This window comes from Pseudopipra pipra, chromosome 11 (assembly GCF_036250125.1).
Source record: "Pseudopipra pipra isolate bDixPip1 chromosome 11, bDixPip1.hap1, whole genome shotgun sequence".
Classification (NCBI taxonomy): Eukaryota; Metazoa; Chordata; class Aves; order Passeriformes; family Pipridae; genus Pseudopipra; species Pseudopipra pipra.
Genome location: NC_087559.1, coordinates 17,564,619 through 17,584,707, shown reverse-complemented (window position 1 = coordinate 17,584,707; position 20,089 = coordinate 17,564,619). Strand labels below are relative to the sequence as shown.

The 20,089-nt window shown below is 47.7% G+C and overlaps 1 protein-coding gene across 2 annotated transcripts in view; it reads right to left on the bottom strand.

Moving 5' to 3' along the window:
* BSN (bassoon presynaptic cytomatrix protein) overlaps positions 1–20,089 on the bottom strand; it is a 93,827-nt gene that overhangs the window by 55,140 nt on the left and 18,598 nt on the right. For both annotated transcript variants that reach the window (XM_064667923.1, XM_064667924.1), the window contains exon 2: positions 15,096–15,495. In XM_064667923.1, coding sequence (XP_064523993.1) covers positions 15,096–15,495 — 400 coding nt within the window. The remainder of the gene's footprint in view (positions 1–15,095; positions 15,496–20,089) is intronic.

Sequence of the window (20,089 nt, the reverse complement as noted above, 5' to 3'; positions counted from 1 at the left end):
CCCTTGTCCATCCTGTAGGTGCTGGGTGATTGCACTGAGGATGATTACCTTGGCAGCATCAATATCTGAGTACTGCATAGCAGTGAGGGCGGAGAGGAGCTCGATCCTCTGACCTACGTGTCTAGGATGGAGGTTTCTAAACACTAATGACAATCCTGGTGCTGGCATAAATAGCCCAAAGTATTTTCAGAGACACAGTCACAGCCCTGGTGTTATGGCCTCACACTTCCCCCAGACTGAAGGAGCCAAGTTAAGTCTCAATTATCCTGGGCCAGTGTTGTATTTATAAGTGAAGCTGCTGGAATAAAAAACTTGTGTGAATAAACACATTGCAGTGGATCAGTGCATCAAAGTAGAGTCTATCTTCAGCCTTTTTTTTTTTTTTGTTATTCTGGATTAAATATGTAACAAATGCTCTTGCAGAATTTAAGGCCTGAAGATAGACAAGCCATTGCATAATCTTTTTACATACCTAAACAGACTTAATTGCTCAATTATTCCAGATAAACACGATAAATTGCCTGCCATGAATAATTTATAATCCAGCTAGCCACACAATCTGTGAAGCGAAAATCTATGGCTGCAGCAAAGGAAATGCAAACAGATGCCACTATCCCAAGACACCCTGGCTGGGTACTAAACACTGGCCAGAAGAGCAATAGGCTGCCCAGGGCAGGTCTGATCTTCCCTGAAACCCCTCGGACAGCCCAGACCTTCATTTGGGTTATTGTGCTGCTCAGAGGATGCGAATATTGAACAAATTAAAAAGGCACAAAGTTTGGGTGTGCACCTGGAAGGAGACAGCCACAGCACATCCCCCTGTCCTGTTCAGGGTCTGGACACAGATGGATGCTCCGCACAGCCCTCCTTGGAAGCTGGCTGTACTGGTTTGTCCAGGAATCTCATTAGATGATAGTGACTGAGCTGAAGAGCTGCAGTGAGGCACAGCAGGATGCAGTGCCTGGAGGATGGAGGCCCACAGGGGCTATCATGAGGGACAACACTCAGGGTGCTGTGGAGGAGGCAGGGGAAGGAGCACTGTCAAGGGGAGGAAAGGTCCCACCCAGCCAGGACTTATTACACTCAGATGGGAGAGACCCAAGAGAACAACCTGGAAGGTGTCCAGAAGGAGGATTAATCCTAACCCCCTGACAAAGCCATCCCAGGCAGCCCCCTTCCCACAGTAGAGGTATAACAAACCACAGCACTGAGAAAGCTTGTGAAAACTGTTCTATCAACCACAGATCATCTCCTGGCTCCAGCGGCCCCAGATGGATGCAAGAGGCTTTCCCACAGGACTTAGGGCCCTACCACAAACCTTGAGCATCTTTAGGCCTCTCTGACAAGCAGAGGAGAGGCACTGGGTGGGTTTCCTCCAGCCTGGGCACCCTGCACTGCCTTTCCCTGCCACGCTCCTCACTCTCCTCTAGAAGTTCCTGCATCCTGCTGCTGCTTTGTCCCAACAAAGCCATATTAAAGGCTTCAGGATTTTGCCCTGATGTCCTGCAGCAGCAGGGAGAGAGGGCTGTAATGGCCTCTGAAAGGTTTTGGATCCATCCCGTGGCCTGGGCAGGATCAAACAAGTCTGCATCGCTGACAACAGATGTTTGTCTAATTTGGTCTTTAAAACTTTGCATCAGTTGTGGATTTACTGGGGGGGGGGGGGGAAAGGAGGAATAAAGGGGCTTTTGCTTAACCATCTTCACTGCTAGGAAACGTTCCCAAAATATTAACCTAAATCTCCCTTGCAGTCTAAGTCCATTACTTGCTGTCCTACAGACCACAGACATTGCACAGCTTTATCCAGTAAAAACAGCCTGAGAGCAGCTTCCTTGCTGAAGGCATCCATCCATGGGAGCCCGTCCTGGCACCAAGACCACGATGTGTAAAATGTCTCCTAGAAGTGACTGCCACCAGCTTTACACTGCAGAACTCTTGGTGATGACCTCCCATGGGGCTCCATGGCACCTCCATGAACTCAGACCCAGCGAATGGTTTTCTGTGTTTCCAGGTGCAGTTTCTGTGCACTTTTAGGAGCGACTCAGGCAGCTTTGGAGGAAAGGAGCTCAGCCTTGCATGGCACTGACAAAGCTGCCTCCAGATTACCTGTCTCCAGACACACCTCTTGTCTCACCTTCTTCTGGCAAGACCCACTTGAGTGGCCATGGAACCTGAAAAGATCTTACAAGTATAGCCATAAACACCAGAAACAGCTTGTTTAGTCACCTATTTAAATGAACTAGAATAGATTTTCTGTATTGGAATTCCTATCCTTATCCAAATGCACCTGGACTTGGCTCATAAGTCATCATCTACTAAGTAAACAATGCCAATTCTAAAACAAAAATCTATGAACAATTAGAATTTGAACAGATACCTGTAGAGCCACATCACTTTTAACTGGCTTTTTATAGCTATTATTTACCCATGAAGACAAGGCTGCTGCATTTGCCAGCCAGTCTACAAGAGCAACACTCTGTCTTCAAAAAAAAAAAAAAAAAAAAGGTAGTTGCAAAGCAAGATTAAAATTGGTCATTCAAATCATGATTTGATGAGAGAGTTGGAGTTGTTCAGCATGGAGAACAGAAAGTTCCAGGGAGACCTTGAGCCCCTTCTAGTACCTAAAGGGGCTCCAAGAGAGCTGGAGAAGGACTTTGGATGAGGCCTGGAGTGACAGGACAAGGCAGAACGGCTTCCCACTGATAGAGAGCAGGTTTAAATTGGATATTAGGAAGAAATTCTTTACTGTGAGGGTGGTGAGGCCCTGGCACAGGTTGCCCAGAGAAGCTGTGAATGTCCTGTTCCTGGAAATGCTCAAGGCCAGGTTGGAGCAACCTGGTCTAGTGGAAGGTATCCCTGCCCAGGGCAGGGGGTTTGGAACAACCTGGTCTTTAAGATCCCTCCCAACCCAAACCATTCTAGGATTCAATTTTACAATTTTTTTGCTTGCTGATCTAAAGTCATCATTGCCATGGAGATCTGAACTGATACACCGGCACGGTGAATAAACTCTTAATGAAAAAGGATCCTACCAGTCAAAAGACTGTCTCTTCTATCACAACCCTAGCCAAAATGCAAAGTCATCCCATTAGGAGAGCTCTCTGCAGCCCTTCTGAAGGGGGGCTCAGAGGATCACCACAGAGCAACCTGCCTAGGACCCCTCAGCCCAACTCAACACCCCAGGCAAGCTTACCACAAAAGCCAGTTTCGCCCTGCTCAAATGAGGGGCCAAGTCCTCGATGACAAGACCAGAAACTGCTACAGAAGACAAAAAAAAATGCAAATAGAAATTGCTCAGGTAAAAAAAAAAACAAAAACAACAAAACCACAATTAAAAAAAATTGCTGAAGCAAATCTTTTCTCCACCTTCTGGGGCTTCTTAGCTTTTCTTTGAACAATCTCCAAGCAGCAGCACACGGGCAATGCCAGCTGCAGTGCTCCATGTCCGTCCAGACAGCAAGGAAACTACAGAGGAGCAAACTGCACAGTTCACACTGATTTCGCCCCCCTTCGATTTGCTCCAATGCCAATTAGAAACCACTTTTGCAGGGAAATAATAAATCTTGTCCTCAAGCCCTGGCTGCAAACCCAGGCAACTTGTTTGTAATTACCAGCCATGGGACTGACTCTGATGACCTACAGGGCATTTTTTGCAGGTAAGACAGCAGCAGGGATCGCTGCTCCCTCCACTTTCAGGGGTTCAGCTGGAGAGGTCTTGCCTCTGATTTTCAAGTGTTGTGCATCAAAACCTCCAGCTGAACAGTGGGAGCCATGCTGACTGCGAGCAATCAGCCCCAAACTGCCTTAAACCAGGCAGGTAAGGGATGGATTGGCCAGCAAGGAGGAAGCAGCAGGATCTGTGCACCCGGAGGGGGGGAGAACATTTGCCATCCAAATAAACACCACCTTCCCATAAGCTTTTATCTGCCCACAGCCGTGTCTGTTGGCGTGGGCTGACTCCTGGCACTCTGCAGAGAAAGAAAAGGAGAAGCAGGTCTGAATCATGGGATGCAGCAGGAGTTGGGATGTGACAGAGCACACGGTGCAGGGCCAACATCACCTGGGCGGTGCTGCTCTTCAGTGCACAGGGACCCACTCACACAGGGAGAGGGTCTCACCATGCTGAGACCTTTGCTTCCCAGTGGGATGCAGGCTGGGTGGCACAGGAGGACATGGGAAAATGGGTCGGCTGGAGAAGAAGCAGGACTTGGGGCAACAGCTTGTGCTGGCCAAAACCATCAGAAAATGCACTGAAGCTTTCACTTTCTACAAACAGTAACGTATCACCCATGGGGTGCCATGGCTTGGAGATCCCTTAATGCAGTGGTGCTGAAGCTCTTCAGAGCCCTCCAAATGACATGTCCTTCAAAACCATCAGATTATCAGACTTTTTTGGGGGCAGAACTGCAAAAACTTCATGCTCAGGATCTGCATAAAGCACTATTATTATCATTATTATTATTTCAATACGTATCCCAGGCGTCAACAGGAATTTAGCACCTAGTTACGGAAAAGAGTATTTCAGAAGGTATTGGACTTTTTTAATTCCGAAGTCAATAAAGCAATAACAGTTGTCTTCTGAGAGCAAATAGTGGGGTCCCAGAAGCAGCTCAAAGACAGATGGCAGCAGCAGCATGCCTGTTTGGGGACAGTTCTCAACGCACTCTCCAATTTGAAAGCCACAATCATATCAGCTGGAAAATTAATATGGCAGGTCAGAACATAAGGTAGAATGTGTAAAAACAGATTTAAAGGTATGAGCTGGCCTGGCCCAGCATCTCCATACTGACTTGGGACTCCAAGAAAAATGGGGATTCATGCCCCAGTCTGCCAAAGGTCCCTTGAGCAGGTGCTAAGACAAGATGACAGCACCATGCCCAGGCACAAGGGCTCACTTTAACTGGGCTTCACCTTTTGGGATAGATCCCAGCACTGCTGGTCTTGCATTAGCATGCTGTGCTCCATCAAACACCAAGGGTATTCGCTTTTCTCAAAGCTCCAAAGGTTTTGCAATACACAGAGTACGCGGGCAGAACAGAGGTAAGTGAGCTCAAGGACAGGCTTCTCCCCACAATAAGTATGCTCCTTATTTCTGAGGAATCCAGAAACACAGGTAATTCAACCCTTCCTCAGGTCCCCAGAGTAATTTTAGTACAGACCACCTAGTTTTCAGCCAGACTTTTCCACTAGACCTGCTATTTTATCTACTGGGCGTCACACTGAGAACAGAGGTGAACACAGCAGGCAGTGCCTTCCAGGAGATCAGGAGAGAGATGAGATGTCTCACAGGGAGTAAAGACAACATGGTACACCTGAGAGAACAGAACAAACGTGCAGCTCAGAGCCATGCACCTCAAAGCTGGTTTTGGAGGAACCTCACACCTGAGGAGTCACAGGGACACAGCCTTTCCAGCTTCCCTCCCTGCCTGTTAGGCATCAGGGTACTCTGCAATTAGGGGGGAAAAAAAAATCCCCAAACTAGAATCCCAAGGGGAGCTCCCACTCGCAGATCCAAGCCCATTCCACCACGCCCAGCTGGTTGCTGCACTTCGCATGCACCCCTACAGGCCTGCATCCTTAGCAGGTTTTCAACAGGGAACGCCTGCTGATCCCACGGTTCCTGCAAAGCCGAGTTCCACGCAGTGACGAGCTCGTTTGCTCTTTGGGGACAGGGCTTCAAATAGCTGCTGGCTCGTGGCAATTAAAGCGGGCCGAGCGCTGCCGCCGACTCCGCCAGCCCGCGCTGTGACTGATGCAAGCGCCGGCTGGAGCGCCCTGATAAGGATGTCGGATGATTCAGAATAATCTTGGCTCTGCTGAACAGATGAGCCCGAGTGTTTGTGCTTCTGTTTCCGCCTAATGGGAATACTGTGCCGTGCTCATCAGAAAGGGGAGAGGGCGGCCAGAGGTAGGTGGGCGCAAAATTTCCTCTCCGTAAGACTGATGGGCACATCTATCCTGCCCGCCACTCGGGTCTCTTCCAAGGAGGTCTCCAGCTCAAGGGTCTGGCCAGTCTGCCCCCACGGCTTGGACATAGCAAGGGGGTGGCAGAACAGCTGGGGAGGGAACAAAATTTCAATGTTCACACTTCTTCCCGTCCTGGGGGTTCTTTGTAAGGCTGCTGCACAAGCAGTTGGGCTTCATTAGGATGCAGGAGATGGGCATCAAAGTGTCCAGGGCAGGGGGCAAGGGAGGAAGGGGAGGGACACACTGGCCATTCAGTCTTCCAAACTGACTTCCAGCTGGTATAGTGCCATATTACGTCCATGCCTTAACTCCTTCTGACAAACCTTTAATCCCACCAGCCTGCTGCATAGTCTACTCCCATCCCATTAAGGCCACATCTCACTCTCTGGATTTCCCTACTGAGCCATTCCAACAACTTGGCTTTGATTTACTCAGAGCAGAAAGCCACGCCAGCGGCACAGCCTATTTAGAACACAAACTGACTCCAGAACGGAAACATCCCACCCTTCGGCTGTCCTTGATCAAAAGGTTTGCAGCCTAGAAAAAACAGCATTTCAATCAGAGTTAAAATAACCAGTTTTCACAGTCCATTAGCACTGTACCCCTCAGATCTGGGCTGCCCAGGAGCAGGGACGTCTGTTATGTCTCTGAGAAGAGGAGCTGGGTACAGCAGGAGCGTGAGATCTGGGAGCAAGGCTTGAATTAAGGTGGGGAGGAACACCTCTGCAGGCATGAACTGCTGTCCCACAAGCACCTCAAGACATTCACTTTCAGAAGTCTGCTTCTTAGCATCTAAACATGACCATGGCCAAGAGACAGGTCAGGAAGAAACAATTTGGTTTCTGGTGATGGGAGCCCACACAGCTCTATAAATAGCAATGGTGATCAGCTAAATTCAGGTTACAAGAGATGCTGATGAGATGCCACCACCTCTGTCTTTAAGGACCAGATGGACCTCACTACCAGCTACGGTGGGAAGAGCCATGTCACAACATCTCCTCCTTCACTGGGGTTCTCCCACCAGGCACCCCTACACCAGAGATGCAGCCCCCAGGGTACAGAGTGGGTGCCAGGGTAGAGTGTCTGACACCCTTCCTTATAACCACCCTGCTCTCTGCAGCTTGCAGAAAGACAGTAAATAGGAATGAATTCAGCTAGGATTAACTCAATCCCCATCAAGGCACTGAAAGCTCTTGAAGTTTCCCCCTAAGCGCTCCCCGAGGCAGCACAGCATTCCAGCACCAAGCACACACTGCAAACCAGACCACACAAGCGAGGGCTATAAAGCCCTGTGCAATTCCTGCTCTCTGGGATACTGCCTGTGCAGTAAGCGGGATGCAGAGGGACACTCAACCACATGTGTGATTTCATGTGCTTCACCAGTGAGAAAACCTGGAGTAACATCCATGTGAGCAAAATGTCCCCATCCACCACCATAGGCTGTAAAGAATCTTGTTGCTCTGCCTGGGGGTGTTCAGGGGAGTGAAATGAAAGCAAGCAGCAGGCACAGCAAAGCTCTCAAAAACGCAGGGACCCTCTGACTCAGTACCCCGCTCCGCTTTGGAAAGCTTGACAACCGCTTCTGATCCTCAGCTGGCTCTTCTTTTTAATGATAAAGTGATCTGGGAGCTGAAAGCCAGAGGGAAACCATGTCTCGTCCAAGCAAACAGCTTGTTGTAACTTAATGTACCGAGGGAAGGACGGCGCAGGGCGGCGGCGGCGGCTCAGCACGCGCGGCTTGCTGGGCTTGGTATTTAGCAAGCAGCAGAAGATGCCAAGCAGAAAGCAGGCCACTTCCCATCCCTCGGGAGGATTCCTCTCTACTTGCAGTTGTTTTAATTACCCCTCTGTACCGCAGCATCGCTCCTGCCTGCGGGAAGCCACACTCTCCCATCCCCTCCGAACAATTTAAGGCGTCACCACAGCCCCTCCTGTGTTCCCACAGTTCCTGCGCCAGCTGTCAGTGGAGAGGACCCACCCCGAGCAACACTAGCCCCCTTAGTCACCAGCAACCGTCTAGCCAAGATATTTTTTGACATTTTGCATTATTTGAATCATCCACGCGGAGCGCAGCGAAAGGTGGCGCACTGGGAGGAACGGCCAGAATTACTCATGAGCTTTCCTTCGTGGGCTCCGACTTAAATTGTGATCTGTCAAACAGACGAGTTGCACGTCTCTGCAGACGGCTGGGAGAAGCTCCTGCTCGGGCTGCAGCAGGGACCAAAAAGGCAAACAAGCCATTTCTGTGTAGAAAGGCTCAGCAAGACAAGTGTGCTGCTCTCCGGCTTCACATGAGTTGTTCTACCCAGTGTTAATCACCCCATTAAAAAAAAGAGATAGAGCAGAAATAAATACAAGTCTAACCAAGGGATAACAGACACATCCTTCACTGCACCACTGCAGATACAGGATGCCAAGAGGGCTGGGACACTTGGTATAGGGATAAAGGGATTAAGAAGTGAAGGGTGATGGTGAGGAAGGGCTGAAATACGGGAAATATACACACACATGCGACCGGTTGGTCCAGGGTGATAAATTCCAGGTTCCTATCAATATTTTTTCACCACAAAAAATGCAGACTATCCACTGCAGTCACAAAGAGCAGATTTTCAGTGCCTAGCTCACAGGGTGCTCTTGAGGAGAGCTGCAGGGCTTCCTTAAGTGGGCACATCCCCATCAAGCTCTGGTCCCACCTCATGGTGCAGATGCTGACCCTGGGCATCGGGATGGGAGCTTCGCTGTGGCAGGAGTCTGGGCCAAGCATTCCTGCCCAGGGGGCTGCAGCCCAAACTGCTGCATCCTTAGGAGAAGGCAGCAGGCATGGCAAGCCCCAGATCCTGCAAACAGCATCGCCTGCTGCAGATGCAGGTCACTGCTGGCTGAAGCTTTGCTAAAAACAAAGAACAAATTGGAATAAAACTCTTATTTCTCTCCCATTGTGCAGCCTGATCCAATGGAAAATTTCTCCCAGATCTGCAACGTAATGCTAACGACAGATTTATTTTTACAGCTATATGGTAAAGAAGGATGATCTCAAAAGAGAAATCATTCTGAAATGGGCAATCTGACTCAGCAGTGCAGGGGTCTGGCTGGATGTAGGGTGCAATCTACCACGTACACATGCAAAAAAGCTGTCTAACACCACAGAACACAAACCCTGCCTGCCCAAGCGTGTCCAGGGGTTTGATCTGATCGTAGGAGGAAAAAACACAGTCCTGAACTTACTGAAAGGTGCCCAGGAGGATGGACTGCTGCAGACAGAGCCAACCCTCCAGCCCTACCTCCCCAGTTACCCATGGACACCATGAGCAGGACACCAGGGTGTGAAATGCCCCAGGGGATGTCAGACCAGAAAAACAGTTTTTTTCAACACTCATTCTTTAAAAAGAGAGGGAACTATAACCTCTAAACACAGCCTTTGTGCATGAGCACAATAACACCTCCTGGAGATGTGGTGCCACTGGGACTGGAGGTGCTTCATGGCCAGAAAAACAAAGTGTCATTGAGGTCCCAAGGGCAGGAGAAATCCTGGTTGGCTTTGCTGTTCAGTAAGAGAAGAGACCATGTAAATGTAATATCGTGGCTCATCCTCTGCCATCACTCCCCTTGCAAAGAGCTACGTCCAACACGGAGCTGATGCACCCAGAGAAAACTTGGAAATTTAGTAGATGCCACGCCACCATTGCCCTGCAGCTTCTCAATGAAGAACTAAAGAGGAGATGGACTCCTCTCGTTGCTGGAAAAGGCAGAGAGAGACAAGGGAAACCAAATCTCTCATAAAAACATATTTAATTATCTATCAGCAAGCAGATCCCTGTTTTCATCCAGTCCTTCCTTGCTCAGCCCTTGGTGCTTCCACCCCCAAACCCACCACATTAACACACAGGGCAGTGCATCAGAGCACAGCATATTGTAAAACATGACTTCAAGCCACAGAAATCACAGAAATATAAATTACAGCTGTGCTCCAGTGACCTCAGAGCTACCCAGACCACGAGTGACCTGCACCAAGCTACTTCCACCAAATCATCTCCTAGACCCCAGGGTAAAAGCAATGACACCCATGAGGATTTTGCCCATGCTTACACAGCATCAGAGACCTGTAAGTATTTGGATGTTCAGTGAATGACCAGCAGGAGAGGAGATGGATGAGAGGAAGAAATGAGGATTTACTGTTCGTTAGTAACAGCCATTTGTTTAATGCAGAACTAATAACACCCCTGGCACCCTGAGCACAGCCCTTGGCTTGCAGTGCTACTGAACTAGTGGTCACTAGCCAAGCCAAAGCCTCCTGAAGGGTAAATAATTTAGATTAGGCCCTTAATTCACAAAAATGGTGGGGTTTGCTGAAAATTGGACACTGTTGTGGTATAAAATTGGGACAGTGAACCAAATGAGAAATGGGCTTTTAAGAAAAGCAGTGTATGAACAGCTTCATAATTTCAATATTTGGGTTTTTTTCAGTCATTTGCTAAATGGCTGGAGGTGATGCTGTGAGCAGGCACCACTCCTGCTGGTACAGCCAGGCTGGAGAAGGCTTTGGACCATGGCCATCCCTCCAGTGCCAACGAGCCCCACTCCTGCCACCAGAGATGCTCTGCTGAGCACTGTGTCACCCCTCTGCTTCCCCTACCTCCTCTTCTTCTTTGTTCCACTTCACTCAAATGTTCTTACACTACTGAGCAGAAAACCATCTACTGTTAGGTTATGGCAGGATAAACACAGCCCTACACAATACTTACACTATTTCAGTCTCATCTCCTCAGCTGATGGTCTATTTTCCACTGATACAATTTCAACATTTATCTAAAAACTTTAAACGATTTTTGTGGCTATCTCCTCTTGCCACAGGTAACTCAGGAGCTGCTGAGAATTTTTCTTCTCCTGTCAAACAACCCTGACCACTGCTGGGAAACCAACCAGCAGTTTTTAATCCTCCCTGAGACTTTTTATGTTTTGCTTGCTGAAGGCCTGTGATCAAAGGTTGGTGATGAGCTTACATGGCACAGAGCACATAGGGAACAGATTTATTCTCAAATATTTTAAATATTTCATAATTCATTATATTCACGGCATAAAAAGTACAAAGAATCACTTTAGTCTCCCTAAGTGGAGCTAAAAAAGTGAGCCAGAACTGAAGTTTACAATTCTCAATCATAAATATGGTCACAAATACAGCAAGCACAATCAAAATGGCCCGGGGACAAAAGCAGGGACTTCAAAAAGAAAGGCATTTGGTCAAGAACACACATGTACAAATATGTTCCTTTTATTCAGGGTGGTGCATTTGAATACTGATGAAACTGCATCTAATAAACACCACTTCGGAAAGCACAATAGAAATGTAAGGCAGAAGGCAAAGATTTCCTATAATCCCAAATGGTTTCAAGCAGACCTATTAGGCAGCCAGGCATTCTGAGTTTCATTTCAGCTCTAACTAAAGCACATGTTTTAATGCAGTGCCACTGCTCTTGATTAAAATCAAACTCAAGTTCCTCGTGTTTTTTGGTTTAGTACTTAGGATGGGGAGAAAACAAATTAAAAGAAGCCCAACAAATTTTAAGAGAAGACTGAAGAAGAAATTAATTTATCAAATTAGCAATGTGCGGCGGTACTTCAAAACCCCAGAGAGGCAGAAAGGATGCCTGCAGGTTACTCCTCATGATACCAAACAGAGCAAATCCAATCAGATGAACATGCTGCAGGATCAGTCAGGCGAAAGCCACGGGAGCGGCGGAACAAAGCAAAAGATGTATAAAAAGAGGATTTTCTAAACCCATTGTACTGGTTTGAAACTGAGCTATTCTCCCTAGAGGAGATGACAGCATCACTGGTACAGTCCTGCAGAACAAGCTGTCCAAAAAAACCCCTCGAAGACAACACAGAAGAAAAGTAGAAAAAAAAGTTTTAATGAGAAATTAAAAATCCTACTAGAACGTTATAGCTGCACCGTTGCACTAAAAATAACACCTCTCCATTCAAAAACTTATTTCCTGCACAGGAGTGTAAGCAAACTGCTCGATTTTGCCATGTTATTAAATAACTCCTTGTCTTTAATGGTGCCACCATGGCTCCCTGCTTGATAATTCCCCTTGCTTAAAATAACTGTCTGTGGCAAGAGCACTGACCTTCAGGAATAAGTGAATGAACGAGGAAAGCAGCCCGCCAGCACACGACCAAATTGAAAACGATGACAGCAGTTATTTCGGCGCACAGAGATGAACAGAGGGAAGAATGTGATTATCTACATGTAAAATATTGAGTGACACCAGCAGCAGACAGGAACTTCTGTTTGCCCAGTCTTGTGAAACAAGAACGAGCTGCTGCTCAAAGGAATAAACAGACAGCGAAGAAAAAAACCCAACGAGATATTTTGTTCTTCTCAGCAAGCGATCAAGTCAAGATGCCACGGAGGCCGACTGCTTCGTCAGCACAGAAATTCATAACTTGCCTTGAAGACAAAACGACCATCAAGCCACTTGAAAAGGGATAAAACACAAAAGGCAAAGAAAAGTAGTCTTTAAAAGGAGTTCACGTGCTTCTGAGCAGAAGGTATCACCTAATTACGAAGTGAAGGTGTTTTGCTGGGAGGTACAGCTAACCCTCCTCTGAAAAACCTGCTCTTGGAATTGTAAGTAGAACAGTGGAGCATGAGGGACTACAGCTCATACACTAAGTCTGTTACTTTATTTTTATATATATTATAAAAAGCTATTTTATAGCATGTGTATAAAATATATATACACATATATACACACACACACACACATATATGTATATATAAAAGACTCATGAAAAGTAGGTGTTTACACAAGCTTCAAAACCAGACTCTCAAAATGGTTTCAGAAATCATGCCAAACCAGTCCTGGAGCTCCCACCTCACTATGCCAATGGTTTCTGGCAGTCCCACAGATTGCACAGGAGAGGAGGTAGCAAGCAAAACACAATTTTGGTTTTCTTGGGTTTGATTTCCTTAGAAAATGCGGTGTTTTTGATGATATAATCCTGCTAGAGAGCCTTGAAAGCAGAAAAAAGTTACAAATCCCTATCTACTGCAGCACAAAGTGGCAACATCAACCATTCCCATGAAAATACATTCATAAAGAAATGCAAATGGAAAATACAGCCCCTCATTAGCAAAGCTGTGCAGCCACCCAGCAGCGCCTGCTGGGTTGGAGGGACCAGACTGGGTGGATGTTTTCCCTGTGAGGGCAGTCAGGTGATGGAGCAGGTGGGACCAGCACATCCATCCTTGGAAGGTTCTGGGACCCAAAGGGGCACAACCCAGAGATCCTTCCTTGATTGCTGCTTTGAGCAGAGGTTGGACGCTCTGGAGATCCTTTCCAACCCAGCTCCCACCATCAAGATAGAGAGCACCCTCCAAGCTGCCTCCCATTACTCCTCTGTAACGCCACCAGGCTGCTTCAGACACCTCTCTGTGTGACTCTGGAATAGCAGCACAAGGAATGATGCTGAGGAAAGCGAGTCACACTTCCAACCAGGCAGCAACCACCGCTGCTCCCCCAGCCAGCCCATCACACGGGCTGCCAACATGAGCTGCAAATGTGCTTCTCTTGGACAACTGTTTTCATCCCCCAGCTCCCACAACGACCTACTTACAACTCATAAGGCTGTTTGCTGCTGAAATGCATATTAAACTCAGGACAAACAAAAAAAAAAAGCACACCTTTTCCATTTCAGGTACAACTTTTTGATTTCATGTTTAAAAATGCTCCACAGTCACTCACATTTCAGAGGGCACAAAAACCTAGAGATGCCAAGAGAGAGATGGCCTAGAGTTCTAAGCAGAAACTCCATGCACACTCACATTTAAACATGAGTATCTGTAGGAGAGACCTGGGGTAGAACCACCATGGGAAAGCTCTTGGGGCAAGAGAGAGGAGACAAGACCCAGGCTGACCAGAAACTGAGTACCTGGTACATTTCTCTTTGGTTATTTGCTGGTTAACTGATACTATTCAGAGTAGTTGGTCAACTTTCAAAGCAATGCTTGGACAACAAAATAAATGTTTGGCACATGTATTTAAAAGTGAAACTTGAAAGTGAAACAAAAAAGTGGCCCATGGCATTCCCTTGCAGGAGCCTGAATTTCTACCTCAGTCTGAGACCTTATATTGACCTTTGCAGGGGGAAATACCTGCAGGGTAAAAGCAGGAGCCAGGTAATTATACCTTGCTGCATCAGGAGTGTCAGCTACCTCAACTCTCGTTCCATTGGAAAAAGGGACTGGAAGGCTGGATTCTCTCTCAAACAATGATATTTACAAACCCTTGTGTCTGGTGTCAGGAGCAAGCATCATGTGCTTACCAGAAATGGCTACTGGCAATAAATCCTGGGTATCCAGGGGACTTCAGCGCCCAAATCCTGTCTTGTCATAAACTGGGCCAGCACAGTGGGTTTCTAAAGCGTGGCTTTAAGTTTCTGTTATTAAGCCTGAGAGTAGGAATCCCCATTGTTTGGCTCTTAACAGCTGCAAAAACCATCCATGTCACTTCCCACCCTGTGTGGAGGTCTCTGACCTGACAGATTGGCACAGGGAGCCCCTCACCCCAGCCAGCCCCAGCACCCCCATTTGGTGCCGCTGCCGGATCCGCCCCCGGAACCCCGAGCCTCCATCTCACACATCCCACAAAACGCTCCCCCAGCGCCGCATCATGTTGCGCACGACTCCTGGCGCTTCCCTCCCGCCGCCGAGCGTGACGCTGCCTGAAACTCGCCCATCAGCACCTGTGATGAGTCAGGGTTTGAGATGCTCAACACCTCGGGGTGCCAGCAACCCCCTCCTCCCCTCCCACCTCGACTTCCGGACAGTTCTGAGAGCGCAGACCTCAGACAAGCGTTCTGGGGTCTCAGCAACAGAGACTGAACCCCTCTCATGGTCTACCAATTCCCTCCAACTGATTTACCTCCCTCCTCTCATCAAAGCTCAGGTTAACACAATTATTCCCTGATTACCAGCACAGCCCTTGCTTTTGGTCAGTGCTTTGCAGCTGCCAAAAGCAAAGGTGCAATTTCTGTGCTTGGAGAACGCGAGAACCTCGGTGGCAGCCACCCCAGCACCCCCCCGAGCCGGCCGGGAGGGCTGCGGGAGGAAGAGGAGGCGTTACCTGGGTGAGGTGCGGGTTGGGGTTGAAGCCACACTGGTTGCAGACTTTGCTGTGACACTGGGTGCAGGCGTTGAAGTTGGGCTGGCCGGGGGAGGAGGTGAGCTCTGTCGTCTTGCAGATGGGGCAGAGGGTGCTGCTGGGCAGGGGGGCGATCTGCGGGACCGAGTAGGGAGAGGTAGGGGTGCTGCCCCGGTCCGGCGACACCGAGGGAGACCTCCCCGGGCCCTGGCTCCTGGCGTCCACCTGCAGTGTCCTCCGCGGCCCCTCCGCCGCCGGTCCGGGCTGGCCCCGGCCCCTCATCTCCCGGGGGCTCTGGGAGCTGGGTGCAGTCTGTGCCAGGGAGGGGGATGCTGACCGCTGGCCCACGGTCTGATCCAGCTGCTCCGGTCTCCTCTGTGCACTGAAACACCATGGAAACACACAAAATAAGCCCAGGTTTCACACATTCACCTGATGCCGGTCAATGCAGACAACAGCTACAGCACCCTCTCTCCCCCAAAAGCCCCAGCTCAGCAAGGAGGTGCAGCAAAACCCCCCTGCAAACCAGGGAGATTGCTCAGATCAGCAGAAGGATATGCTTTACCTTACGAAACGAGGCACAACTTCAGCTTTCTCTTATATAACCCAGCGGGAGAGATGTAATTGAATTATTCGGTGTATTCCGAGTTGAACTTTAGTCAGAAAGTTGCACATAAAACTGCGCGTGAGAAGTTTGGGAAGCTCAGCCTCCTGCCAGCCAGGGCTCTCAGCACTTCTCCAGCACAAACTTCAGCACAAACTCACTGGAAGAGGCAGCAGTGACTCTGCTTTGCAGCCTGCAGGGCCCTTTCTGCAGGGACACAGCCAACGCGCGCTAAACCAGCTTCTCACAACCTACTTTCATGAGTGGCTGTGAAACCAGAAGACTGCAAAGAGCCCTATTTATTGAAGGAAAACCCCTCCAGAAGCCCAGAGGAGGCAGGAGAACTGCTTGTACTTTCTCATTTGTCAAGCAGACCCATGCAAGTGGCAGGTGAAAGCAACTAAGGGCCTGAGGCCACAGAAGTGGGAAATCAGGAGAGAGAGAGCATTGGCTCTGCTTTAGCAATCAGTAGTGAAGTGAGAAGCACAGGCAACAGGGACTTTTGTGGGCTGGCTGCCCCCCAGCTGAACCCTATTTGGGTGATGTGAGTCTTGGCTGGGCAAAAAACAGCTGGTCACCAGGACAGGACAATGAAACCTCCCTGTGAAACCACAGCTACCCAGCAGGAGCAACCCTGAGGTCGACACCGTACTCACTGCTGGTCCAGCAGCAGTCCCATGGCCTGTGTAGGATGCTCAGCACCCCACAGTGCTGAGGGATGCTCCTGGCCACCCCAAGGAGGTCTGGAGCAGCTCCAGCAGCAAGAGCTTTGAGCTGTTGTGCTGCAGAGCATGACATGACAGCCTCCTCCTGTGTGGTTTCAGTGCAGGGACCCTGTAATGTGCTGCTGATGGACCACAAGTGCACGAGAATGAATCTGTGATGGAAGATGCTTATCTAATTACAGAATAATTTGGTGCATGTGCTTATCAGTAATGCCCACAAATATTTCTCGAAAAAGCAGAAGCCCTAATGCCCTCACTTACCTGTGATCTACAGCTGTTTAAGGAAAAGTATTACTCAGAACCTCAAATTTAATACATTGTTGATTTACCCAAGCAGGGTCTGACCTTATAAAGGTTTAAAAAGGGAACTTAAATGCATAAAACTAATGAAATTCAAAGTGCATGTTGCCACAGTAATAGGAAGTTGGATGAAAATAAATAGTAAAATAGCACTTTGGGAATACTTTCCGGCTGCAGGTTGAAACCCACTTCTCTGAAGGAGGAATTGCACAATAATAATAAAGCAAAGCACTAAGGGAGGGACTAATCTGCTCCAGACTAAAAAGCAAACTGCTCCTGGCCCTGCAGCAGGGACCTGACATGAGTGTTGTTGGCAAGTGCTTCTCCTCCATCATTAGTTCTGACACCCTTGGGTCCAGATTTGGGGTTTGCCTCCTCATGCTGAGGGCTGCAGAGCTGCTGCCCCATAAAACACACAGCATCTGTAGCTGGTGGAGATGGGAGCCACTCAGCCCCTTCTCACCCTCTTCTCACCTTAAATTTAAATCCTATAAAAGCAGCATTTATGTATTATATTACACACTATACTAATGGTGTATTAAACAACTCTGAAATAACATTATTTGAAAAACTTCATGTATATATGGTCAATTAAATAATTGCTGTTTGGAATAAGAGAATGGTTGTTCTGCCCAGAGAAGCTGTGGCTTCCCCATTCCTGGAATTGTTCAAGGCCAGGTTGGACAGGACTTGGAGCAACCTGCCCTAGTGGAAGGTGTCCCTGCCCATGTCAGGTATTAAGAACAAGATGGTCTGTAAGGTCCCTCTCATTCCAAACCACTCTGTGATTCTATGATTCTATTCCATTGCAAATTTCAAAATCCAAATATTTTTTCCTCATTTGATATGAAAAAATGTTTGCCATTTGCCACCAAGTAGGAATTCTGACTCTGAACTGGCTCTGACCACAGAAATCCCACTCAACCATAGTTTCACTTCCCAACTCAGTGAAAAATGGGAATAACTTACAGCAGCTCCTCACAGTGCAAGTGTTTAGCAGTGTATTAGTAGTCACCACCTATTTTTGCAGCTGATGTTAGTAGCACTGGCACTCTGGCCTGTTTAGTTCAAGCACCTTTCTGTAAATAAAGAATGAAATTTTTGAGCTGGATTTTCGCACCAAATCAACGTGAGGAGTGCCACACCTCTGGATCTGTGCTCCATCAAGGAGCTGTCACACAACACAGAGACAAACTCACCACGTTTCCAACCCAAAACAGAGTCTGTGGCTCTCTTGAAAACGCAAAAACCCACGAGGAACAACACAGCAGGTGCTGTAATTTTGCCCCAAGCATCATTCCTGGCACAGAAGACGGAGGAGGGCAGTTGGGTGCTCACTGCCTGGCAGGTCCAGCTGCTCTAGAAATGCTCTCCCAGCCTGGGTCGGAGCTCCCTCCCAGCTCCATGCACTTTTTCAGGTGCAAAGTAATGCCAGTCACCACCTCCGTCCCACTCCCAGCAGCAGTTTCACTCCATACACACATATCATCACTGCATTTATTTATTTTATAATTATCCAAAATGCCTCAGCCTCCCCTCCACAGGCTGGGCTGTCTCTCACTTGCACCAGTTGAACGTATCCGTGAAATTTTAAGACCAGAAAAAAATCATCTGGTCTGTCAAATACAGTAACTCAATCCAGGAGAGATGCCTCGGGAAAGAACATGAGAACAGTCATATGGAATCAGACACAGGCCCACGCTCGTTGCATCTCCTGCGAGGATGCTCCAACATTTGTATGCCTTGTACCCATCCAGGAACCCTTTTTTTTTTGCTGTTACACAAGCCCAAACTGCAGCTCAGCCCCTTGTTTCCTTACAGCCTTTATCACTGATTAATATTAACTAGCACCAAGCTGCTAACAGGTTCCAAAGGAGTTCTCCCCAGTGCCACTGGATTGTTTATTAACAATTAAATTGAAATGCCTTAATAAGGCGTGACTTCCCCCGTTTGATGGGGGCTGTATTGATTTTGCACTGCTCTAATTGCTGAATTAGAAATATTGGCCAATACAGAGTCAAAGATCTCCACAGGGTCCAAACTCAGCAGCACTCTCTGTTACCAGCAGAGTAATACATTTGTACAAATAAAGAATATCAAGCGCGTGTGACTGAGTTTATTAACAATTATACTGTCAAGGTTTTCATTTAAGATATTCTGTCTATGAATGCTTTATCATGACAAGGGCAGGCAGGAAGCTCTATTCACCTGCCTGCAGTCACTGGCACGGTGGGCAGCTGGGAAGATGTTGTTTTCTTCCTTTTTTTCATTATTTTTAAATTGAAAAAAGGTGTCTTTCTTCTTTTTTTTTCCTCTAAAAGTCTCTCCATTTTCCAGCACAAAGCCAAGGCACCCACAAAAATAAACCCTCAGCTCCATAAAAGAGAGGAGGTGAAGCTGCCAGGTTGTTTGCCACGGAGCCCAGAGCTAAAAATCACACCGAGATATTAATCCATATCCAGCTCTGCCTCTCCATCAGATAATTCTCCTGATTAAAAAGGCCCAGAACTTCCCTTGTTCCACTCAGGAACAGACATGGGTATGAAACCAGCCTTTCTATTTAGGGCTGGTACAGTGCCCTGGGAGGAGATGGATAAGTACTGGGAGGGAAAAGCTGCCTGGGATGATCAGAAACATGATCAGCACAAGGAAAACCAAGGGTCAAAGCCATTCACCACAAAATCGAGCTCAGGGTGTAAAAAGTCACAAGCACCTTGGATTTTTTATGCCTGCTTTTTTCCCTTCTGTAAAAATGATAGTTCTTATCATTAAACTTACAAGAATTGGGGAGGCTTTAAAAACAAAGTCCTATTTACAGCCAAACCAAACATTAGACTGTTTGCTGGTTAATATTTAATTTCAGAAAAAACATGATTTGTCCTAAACCAAATTTTTGATGCCATGGCATCACCAGGGAAAAGATGTCAGCAGCTTTCAGGAAGATGAAAGCAGTGCAATGACATAGCATTGGTTTACAATTCCGTTCCAGTAAATCAGTTCAGCCTTCTTATTTGGGAATTCCCAGGTAAAGTCAAGGTCTGTAGGAGGGAATTGCTCTAATTAACTGAAGTAGGTTCATCGGTGCCACTAAATTTTACAGGCAAGACCCAGGCTTGGAGCCAGCATCCCAAGAGATGTCAACAGGCCCTTTTTCACACAAGGTGCTAACATGGGAGCAATAACCATTGAAAGGTAAATGCCAACACCGTTAATGTCTCTGCTATAAAATCAAGCAATAACGATATTGCACAAAATCTACATGCACAGCTGGTAAATCAAGTCTTGTTGACTTGTGTGGAAAAGTTCAAGAGAGAGTATGTGCCTTGGTTTTCTCCTGATTTATTGGT